Raw genomic sequence first — 10,487 nt, 5'->3', positions numbered from 1 at the left:
AGAATTGGTTAAAGAGGTCTGCTTTCTCCTCTGGCGCAACCACCAGATTGCCCAGAGGATCTTGCAGGGGCCTCACATTTCCCGGTGCTTTCTTCATCCTCCCTATATATTTGAAAAAGGACTTTTTATTATCTTTGATTTTGGATGCAAGTCCTAGCTCTATTTCTGCCTTAGCTTTCCTGACAGCCCCCCTACAGGCCCAAACAGAGGAGGTATACTCCTCTTTGGAGATAGCACCCCCCTTCCACCGGTTGTATGCCGCCTTTTTGGCAATCAGGCATTCTTGTACACCCTTGGTGAGCCAGGGGGGTTTTCGGGCACTCCTGCCCCCCTTCCTTTTTGTTGGAATGGTTACCCCTTGGGCCCTGAGTATCATCTCTTTAAGGAATGACCACTCATCTTGGGCACTGAGCTCCTCTGCTCTCGAGAACCCCAGCGCCTCTCCCACTAATCTCCTCAACTCATTGAAATTGGCCCTCTTGAAGTCTAGGGCTACCGCATTACTGCAGGCCCTTGATACCCTGCGCTGGATGGTGAGTTCCAGCAAGTGATGATTGCTATCACCCAGGTGGTCGAGCACCTGGAGGCTCCTTACCAGGTCATTGCCTGTGGCCAGGACCAGGTCCAACAGGGCATTTCCTCTGGTGCACCTCCTGAATTAAGTAGAGGTCCTGTATCTCAGCCAGGAACCTCCTGGAATGGTCTGACCTGGCTGACTGTTCCTCCCAGCAGATGTCCAGTTAATTTAAATCACCCATGACAACTACAACCTTCGCCTTAAGTGCCTCTGCAAGCTGGCCCAAAATTCCCTGTCCATCCTCCATTTGATCAAAAGCTTTCCATCAGAAGTCTTTTTCACAGAAAATTAGTTTTTAATTAACTGTTTTCACAAACAATATCTTTGGAAAAATTTAGATTTTTCATAAAACCCTTTTTATTACTTGGAGTTGAAGCACCCTAGCTGGATTTCCGTGGATGCCATGGGCTGGATTCCACAGATTGTCCTAATTCTATAGGCCTGGGGCAGGCAAAATACAGCCTGTGGGCCAAATCTGGCCCACCAGGCACTTTTTCATCTGGCCTGTGGACACCCACCAACAAACTGTATCCTGCCCAGCCCTTCCGCCTATGAGGGTGGGAGCAAGGCACTTGCATATATACCCACACCCCAGAACATATCGTGTTGTACCTTACTTCCACCTTCATGAATGGAAGCGCCCAGTCCAGCCAACAGCAGCTTCTGGGAGGGGCTGCTGTTGCTGCAGCTGCCACGGGGGAACCTGCTTGGCTTCTCTGGCATCCTGTTTGCTCTGGGCAGCAGGTAGGGAAGCAGCAGGGGTGTGGTGGGGAGCTGCAGCTGGGTGGGAGCAGGGAGCATGGGGCTGGGGCTGGTGGCAGCGTGGAGCCTGTGCCCTGGGGCTCAGCAGGACTGCGGAGCTTGGTTGGGCAGGGTGTGGCTGTGAGGGAGAATGGGGTGATATGGTGACGTCCCCACACATTCCCTGACATGATGCAGAGCCCCCTCTGCCAGCAGCAGCAGGTGGGATGTTTGTGCCCTGTGCAGGCACTGATGCCCACTAGTGCACAGCTTTGGCCAGTGCTGAGCTTGCTGTTGAGGAGCACAGCCTGCCTTGCCCACCTCTATTGCAGGGGCTCTGCACAGCATGTATGCAGGTCCCATACTCAAGTGGCACCAGGGGAAGCCCCATGCTGAAGTCAGTTGCCTTACCCGCTCCCTGCTGCACAGGTCTTGGGACTCTGCTGGAAGTGGAGGGGAGCCCTATGCAGCAGGGAGCGGGGAAAGCAGCTGGCTCCAGTGCAGGGCTTCCCTTGGTGCCACACGAGTGTGGGAGCTACACACATGCCTCATGGAGCCCCCATGATAGAAGTGGCCCAAGTAAGCTGTGCTCCTCGACCCCACGTGCAGCACTGGCTGGAGCCAAGTGTTACTGGGCGCCAGCACCTGCACAGGACACAAGCATTCCGAGTGCCCTAGCCTGCTGCTGCTGCCAGCAGAGGGGGTTGTGCATTGTGTGGTGGGTCCCCACACCCCCCCTCACACCCCACAAACCTCACACAACCACCCCTTGCCCCCACAGCCCCTGCACATACACACACACCCACTCATACCCCACACCCCCAGAGACAATATACAAGAATAAGACTTTATTTTTGAGTTATTATGCAGTTCCTCCTATATACAGTACACAAACACAAATCATGAGAAGTATTTTTTGTAATAAAATTAAAATGTGGTAGGTGTTTGAGTTTTAGTGCATGATTTGATTCCCCCCCCCAACCCCCGTTTCCCAGATGGTAACCCTTGCCTCCCATAAGGAGTATTTCCAGGGGCCAAGGAGAGGGTCTTCCAGTGGCAAGGGCTAGGGGGTGGGACTTATAGTCCCAATGTGGTGATGGGGGGTGGGGCAACTGTCAAGGGGCGGGGCTGCCCATGTGGCCTTTGACAGCTCACCAAAGCTCGTTAAGCAGCCCTCCAGCCAATATAATTGCTTGCCCCTGCTCTAGGCTAGATAACATTTCTCAGGCTATACCCTGGTAAAACACTCCCATGACCTATTGCCTTCTTTGTCCGAGTGGGAAGGGGCTGTGGTGCATCCCTGGAAGGTTAATCTGACTAGGGACAGGTGAGGCACCTAAGTTAGGAAGCTCTTGAGGAATGCAGGCAACTTCTCTAGATCAAAATGTTTTAATTTTTTAATTCTGAATTTTTACAGGGGAAAAAAACAATATTTTCCCACTGGAAAACTTGCCCTTCCACCCCCAGCCTTCCCAGCCTTTTTTTTTCCTGGCCAGTTCTACTTATAAAGGTTAATGTTGAAATTCTGTCTGGGAAAGAAACATATTTTCAGAATATCTGTGGGGCTTGCTCAGGCTCCTAGTGGAAAAAATGATGATTTGGATCATTTAGGATTGGGGTCTTGAAGATGAAAAAGAGATTGGTTGATTCAGGCAAAGAAGGATAAAGGATGACATGGAAAAGGACATGGAGTCAGGAATAGGGAAGGTGGTTGGAGAAAATGTAGAGAACAAGAAGGTGAGGAGGACCAAGTAAGAGCAGCAGTGTTGTATGTTTCATTATCTATACTAGTGGTACTCAGCCTTTTGGCCCTGCAGGCTGGATGAATGGTCCAGGGCCAGTCCACATACTGAATGGAGTCCTGTGCATCATAGGATTCTCCTAAGGCTGGATTCCACCTCCTCTCTGCCCTGCACTCCAGGATTGGGCCCCAAGGGCTGGGCACTGTCACCCCTGCTGGCTGGGATTGGACTCTGGGAGCCTGGTATTGCACCCTTCAACTGGGATTGGGCCCCGTGAGGCTGGCATTGCCCCCCATGTGCTGGGATCAGGCTCTGGGGCCAGCACTGCCTGTGCCTGGCCCTGTGTGCTGGGATTGTGACTGATCCAGTGTACAGGGCTTGAGCTCCCCATGAGTCTGGAAGTTTGGCAGCAGGGGGATGGTGCCACTTCTCCCTGGCTGTCAAATGTCTAGACTCCTGGGGAGCCCAGTGGGCCAAATAACGTGGTGCTGCAGGCCAAATCTGGCCTGCAGGGCAGAGGTTGAGCACCCCAGACCTGTACAGGTTTCTATAGAAACACAGGACACTAAGGGTAATTGAATAAATGAGTCCAGTCATTTGCTGTTGCAAGGAACCAAATTGCATATTATCTTTCATCAAACAATCAAGGTCTGACTTAAAAGTAGTTTTTTTTTATCCCCACTTCTCCCCCTACTGCTCTCTGATAATTAGCTAGAAACCCTTTTGTTTACCAGCCTGAATTTATTTGTGGCCAATTCAAACTGTTTGTTTTTGTTGCCACCATTGTCCTACAATTTAAGCTCTTCTCCCTACCTGGTGTTTTATTCCTATTGTGTTTTATAAAGAAGCAGACGTATTCTGTGAGGCTTCATTTTGCTAGTCTAAACAGGCAAAGCTCTCTTATCCTCCATTCCTCTGACCATCCTCAAAGCCATTCTTTGCACCTGCTCCATTCTGAGTTCATCCTACTTGACCATGAGTGAGTGTAATGGTGTACAGCATTTCAGATGAGGTCTTGCTAGCACCTTACAGAATGGACTAATACTTAGGAACATAGGATTGGAAGGGGCCTCCTGGGCCATCAAGTTGTCTCCACATTTCCCAAGCCCTACTGAAAACCTCTTCTGATTTGCATCTTAGGGTCACATTTCGCTTCCCATCCCTCTTCCCCCAAGGCTACAAAACACCGGTGGCATGTGTGATGGCATTTTGTGATAAGACATTTTTCCTCCAAAGTCTTTTGCAGCTCTTGGTTTGTAACTTAAGTTCCATGTGACCTTTTGTACAGTAGAATTTCATTCAATTTATATTACTCTAGTCCTCAAATCCATCCTTTGTCTCATACATACCATCCCCATCCTCTTCTGTAGTGATGGTGCCTCCCAAGTTTGTGTCACCAGGAAATTTCATGAGCATGCTCTTGCTTTGTGTGCCAAGATTAATACTGTAAATTAGAGGTTTTCAACTTTTTTAAGGAGTGTATCCCTTCTGGCCCCTTTCCAAGTACCCCTGGGAGTACGTGTACCCCTGGTTGACAACCCCTGGTGTAAATGATTGTTTTCAAGACTGATTCTTGAGAAGCTCCACAGCTAATCTCCCCTGCAGCTCAATATTTCCCCCTTTACCACTACTTATGTTCCCTTCTCCTTTGTCAGTTCCTCACCCACCTCAGTTCTTGTCCTAATCTCCTTCGCTACCTTAGCTAACAATTTCCCATGAGCCACAGTAACATGAGACCCAGGTACATCATAGATGTGTATACACCTATGATTATATAGCATAGGGAGTGGCCTATATAGCATAAAAAGAGGAGGAAAAGCATACAAGCTTGTCAGCAAACAAGCAAGTCATATTTAAAACAAAAGCTAAATGAGGCAGTGGCTTCTGAGTCAGCAGTGTTCTGCTAGAGATCTCTAGGGAATCAATGACAAAACAGTAAGCTATCCAGCATGAGAGTGGTGCCCTCTCCAGAGCCATCAGTGACAGGAGTTTTCCCCAGCACGCTAAACATCACTGGTCTTGGCAGGGTAGATCAAGCCACACCTGAACCCGTTAATCTGGTTGGTTCCAAGGGTAAATTGAGAGCCCCCAGTCAGGCAGGCATTCAGTCAGCCAGGTGCTGATGTGGCAGTTTCTCAAGGACGCTTCAAAACAACACTTCACAAGATGAATATCTTGGACAGCCCTCTGCATGAATGTGGTGTCCAGCAAACAGCATATCACTTAATTGAAAGCTGCAATCTTTACAAATGCCCAGACTGGGTAGCTGGAATCTGCACATTGAGCAATAATACCAGGCAGTGGCTCATAGAGCTGGAAGTTGATTTCTGATGCCATAGGAAAGAAGTTTCTCACTGCAGCAGAGACTTCCTCCGACTTGGTCACAATGAGCTGCTGATGTTTTTAGCTGGCTGGGGAATGTCCAGTGCAATCCAGCTAGAACTTCTGCTAGACCAGTAGGTGTCAACCTTTTTTAATCCCAAACCCTTCCTGATTGCTACACTGATTCCCTTTCCCTGCCCAATCAGCTACTTCACTTTCTGCTCCCTGCCCTGTGTTTCCTGTCTGATCTGCTGCTTTGCTTTCTGCTCCCTACCTTTTCTGTCAGTATGCTGCCTGTTCCCTACCCAGTCTGCCTCATGCCATGCACAGAGGCTGCCCATGCCACAGGTTGGCCACCCTAAACAAACAGTAGTTGGACAGATCCGAGTGTCCTTGAACAGTGGTGAGTGTGGCATTTGCTCTACCTTGGTGATCAGTTGGCTGACTGTATTCTGACATCAGTTGCTAGGTGGAAAGATGCGGCATAGTACCAGTAATGACACAAGCATTGACTGCAGCATGTCCATGGTGATTTGCATAGTGTGCCAGAGTTGTATATCTGCTAATCTGATGACAGCAAAGTTTAGCTAAATTTGAGCATGATGTTCTCCACTGAGGATCAGAGAGTAGGCCCCAACCTAATTAAAATTTCAGCTCCTTTGGAGTGTTAGGAAGGTCAAACAGCAGTATTTTGGAAGTTTTTAAGATGAAGTTAAACAGACATTTGTCTAGGATGGTTTGATAGGGGTGATCTTGCCAGGGGTGCGGGCACAAGGGCAATGACTAGAAGATGTCCTAAGGTCCCTTCCAACCCTGCTTTTCTATGATTCTGTTCAGCATTTGTGTGTTGGGTTCCCCAGGTAGATCCTGTCTGTTCAGGAGACATTCTGCTGCTGATCTTCCAAGCTACTTTAGTGAGGAGTTATTTGTATATCTGTGTGCAGATAGATAAGACTTGCCACAGTTCCTTTCTTTAGAAAAATCCACTAACAAAGGAAAATGTCAAGCTAGTCTGGCATGACCCACCTTTGGTAAGCAGAACATATTTTATGCAACATTATTTCCTTCAAAATTTGGTCTAAAGCCTTGCCCACTGTTGATGTCATGCTAATGGACCTATCCTTGCATGGGTCACTCTCCTACCCTCCCCCGCAATTATTAAATATAGCTATTGCACTTGCTATTTTCTAGTCTCATGGTACCACCAAACTAAAATTCCTTGCCAGTGGCTATGGAGTTTTATGGGACAGAATTATTTCCCAATACCAGGATCAAGGTTACCTGGTCCTTCCTACTTAAAACCCATTAAACTGCCTCCTTTAAAAAAAAGTTTAAAGGTGACAAAATAGTGCCAAAATAAGAAAAAACATTATTATTGGATTGTACTAAATGACACTTTAGGTTCTGTTAACAAAAAAACAAACAAAAAAAGAAAGCAGTTCTGTTTGTTTCTGTGTAAACTAGTATTTTTTCCCAAAAGTTCTTTTTGCTTGGCAAATCCTTTCCCCCTCTACTCACCCCACAAACTTTAGTATTGTTCCTCCTCCAGAGCTCTGCCAAGATCCACATCTTGTATTCTTGCTCCTGGCTGACGGCATGACCTCTTAGTCTTTGGATATACTCTACTGTCAGGTCTGTTGCTTCCTTAACAAAGAATTCCCTGTCCCTCAGGCCTATGTTGTCAGGCCACGGCCTCAAACCTGGGGCTTCAGTGTGGTCAACACTGCTGCTTTTCCTGTCTTGCCACCCTATGGTGGGTTCTTTAGACTGATCCATAAGAGCTCTGAAGTCTCCAGCAAGGCCTAACCCTCTGCCGACTCCCTGTCACCAAAGTGGCTGGCCAAGTTGAGCTGAATTCTGCTCTCTGTGTGTATCTTCCATTTACTCTACTATGGCTTTATCCCAGGCCAGTATTTGATCCTTGGATTACAAATGCAATTGGCCCAGGTTCTTACCTTGATTAAACTTTACCACTTCATACCTGGCAATCTGACCACTGTGATTCATTCTGATGATGAATGATTCTCCAATTGCTATGTTTTGGCAACAGGTGTGAGGTTGTAGAACTGCAAGTAATGCAAAGAGGACATAGATGTCATGAGAAAATGGAAGGAGCTTCCATCTGAGGGCAGACTTTTGTTTAAAATGTGTAAAGTTAAATGGGAAACTGTAAGTGCAGGGAAGATTTAGCTCTGATGTACAGTAGCAAGGGGGATTCTGATGAGCCTATATAAGAGGGTAAGATTGGGTCATACATTGAGAAACTGAAGTATTAAAATGAGAACAGAATATAATGAGCAATGATATTATTGTGTCAGAACCTTTGTTCACTATTCAGTCCTTATTGAACTTACATTGGCTTCAAGGAGTTGATTGCTCTATAAAATTATACCATATACTTCATGCCTACCTGGAGCGTGAATCCCTAGGCTTGAGCACCTAAATTTTGGCTGTATGACTTGTCCCAGGTTAAAAATTAAGCTAAGAATGGAGCTAAATTAAAACTCAGAAGACCTGACTCCCACTCTCTTGCTGCAAGTGCTAAACCACATTCTCTTCTCCAAATTAATTACATGGCAGTTTTTCTTCCTACTGAAGGTTTATTTACTGTAAAATTTGATCTGGAAAATATTGGTAATAAATGTTGTTTCTTTTAATGACTTAAGATTGCTCTTACCAAAGGATGTTTTAACATATGCACACTTTTGAAATTTTAGGCCAATTTCTGTTGAGGCAGATGGTCTCAAGCAATGAAGCTCCTGGGCCAGAAAATGAAAATGACTTTCCATCCAAGTGGGAGGAGAACTTTGCTGATGGGGGTGATGATGAAGACCACCAGTTCTCAAACCTAATGGCTCAACTCGGGGCTAGGAGGAACTTAGCAGAGTAAGTCTAGCCAGCAGTGTTATCAGATAATGTATGTTACATGATCTGGTGTTTAGCTCTCTGTGGCTTAGGAAGTGCTGGACCAGTTTCTTTTGCTCTGATGTATTTTCATTTACATTGGTAAAGGTACAAGTGGAAGATTAGAACTAGGAACTGCTCTGATGGAATGATCTTGTATTCATTTCCTTGACTGCTGCATGTGAGAACACAAAGGCTACAAATAGATGTTCCCAAATGAAGTAGACTGGCTGTGTCCCAACACAGCTGATCTCATTCATGGGGTGAAACATGTCACCTGTTGTCCCACAAAAATCAATGGGTGGGACAACAGGCAACATGTTCCTCCTTCCAGATATGTGCCTCAGAGATCCCAGGGGCGCATCTGGGGAAGCGAGAAAAGCTGGAACACTTTGGTGGTTCCAGCCCTGGTACCATACCAATCACCTGATTGGTGGTCTCAGCCCTGGGACTGCACTGGAGTGAGTTTGACACTCTGCAGACTCAGGGCTGGGGTCACTAATTAGCTGATTGGTGGCTGCGTTCCTGGGACTGTACCAGAGCATCCAGGCTTTCCCCACTTCCAGTGATGTGCCTCAGAGATTAGTGGGGAAATGTCCCTGTAAGCAGGAAAATCTGGGCAGGTGCTTCCAGGAATTGAGGGGCCCAATCCTGTGGAGGAAATCCCACAGCATGCAGGACCCAGGCCCCTCTAACCCCGGGAGTGCCTGCTTAAGGTAGTAGGAGTGTGTGTATAGGTATGGCTGCTCAGGCTCTTGCACTATAATGAAAATAGACATCTGCCACAATAAAGCAGCACAATTTATTGCTATCTTTTGTCATGGCCACATTGTGTGGTGATGCTGTCTTTGTGTCTCCTTAAACATTTTTAAGGCAGCACAGAGGTAATGAAAGGTGATGTCTTGTTTCCACCCAAAGACAGTTCAGGCAAGCAAAACAGTTGAGCCCTGGGGGATAATGTGGTGAACGACACAAGCTCAGTGAAGAGCAACACAACTGAATCATTGGTGTGGTTTATCAAAAATAGGTCATATCAATGTGCATTTGGCATATCAAAAATGTTATCCATTACAAGTAAGGAGTCTTCAAAGAACACTGTTTGGGCAAGCAGTAAGTTTATACTGTAACAGTTAACCAGGAAAACCTTGCCCCAGTTTCTTCTCCTGACAGTTGCCATTAGTTGTATTGTGTCAGGATCTACCTTGCAACCATGGATCGGGGCCTCGTGCTGTGTAGTGTGTACACACTGAACAGAAAAATGGTCCCTGTCCCAAAGCACAGTTGTACTTTGTGTGATGTTGGATAGTCACACGTAAAATGAATGCTCCAAAATGAGAAGCTTGTCCAGATGGTAAATGGATAAACTGTATGACTTTTCTACCCAGCATCCTTTTAATCCTAATCCTGCCAAACTGTTTTGAATCAACATGTTTGTTTTCATCCACTAAATCTCAGCCAGCATTATCCAGTAAGCCCTTTGTGCATAGTGCATGGTAAGGCTATTTTTTATATGTTCTGATTTGTTTAGAACATTAAGTTTGCGTTATATGTATCTCCCAGCCCTCCTCTGTTCTTTTGAAGGATATTTCAAATTCAAATCATAAGGATGCTGATAATGTGAAAACTCCCCTTTGCAGAAAAAAAAAATGACAGAAATTGTTCTGAGAGCAAGAAAACTGACCCTAGATTGGACTTGTTTGTTCTCTGAAAGAAAATCTTCTTTGGGGTCACTGGAGGATAAAGGTTGTGACAGTTGTGAAACAAATTCTTTCACGTTGAGCACTGCTCTTTTCTTATATAATTGATCAAGGCTCCATCTACAAAATAAATTTTACGCAGGCAGAGAATTGACTAAAAAATATATCTGAGACATGAAAATCTCTGTAGTTAGTTAAGATAAATGAATAGAATAGAATGCGTCTCAGAGTCCACTGAGGTAAATGATGCTAGTCCTTCTATAGAGTTCATTGGTCTTTGACTGAGATTCTGATTTTAGGTATCCCAGGGACATCTGAGGTAAGTGGCAGTGGAGCTGAAAAGAGAAAGAGACTGGGGAATAAGATAGTTTGGTCCAAAGTTGCACAGCATGGGTGGGGAAGGTGGAGGGGAGGCAGGGTCACCACATGGATCTGTGGCTGGCATGCAGCCAGGCAGGGTGGTGGGAACAGCCTCAGCATCTGGATGCAGGTAAGTCTGCGGGG

At 46.3% G+C, this 10,487-nt stretch overlaps 1 protein-coding gene across 1 annotated transcript in view; it reads left to right on the top strand.

The window, feature by feature from the left end:
- The window catches only part of CRACR2A (calcium release activated channel regulator 2A), a 111,364-nt gene that overhangs the window by 27,836 nt on the left and 73,041 nt on the right, over positions 1-10,487 (top strand). The window contains exon 4 of the mRNA XM_019544193.1: positions 8,100-8,268. Within this exon, the coding sequence (XP_019399738.1) occupies positions 8,100-8,268 (169 nt within the window). The remainder of the gene's footprint in view (positions 1-8,099; positions 8,269-10,487) is intronic.

This window comes from Crocodylus porosus, unplaced genomic scaffold (assembly GCF_001723895.1).
Source record: "Crocodylus porosus isolate Cpor-Errol unplaced genomic scaffold, CroPor_comp1, whole genome shotgun sequence".
NCBI classification, from domain to species: Eukaryota; Metazoa; Chordata; order Crocodylia; family Crocodylidae; genus Crocodylus; species Crocodylus porosus.
The sequence above is the reverse complement of the archived record's forward strand: the minus strand, read 5'-3'. Positions and strand labels throughout refer to the sequence as shown.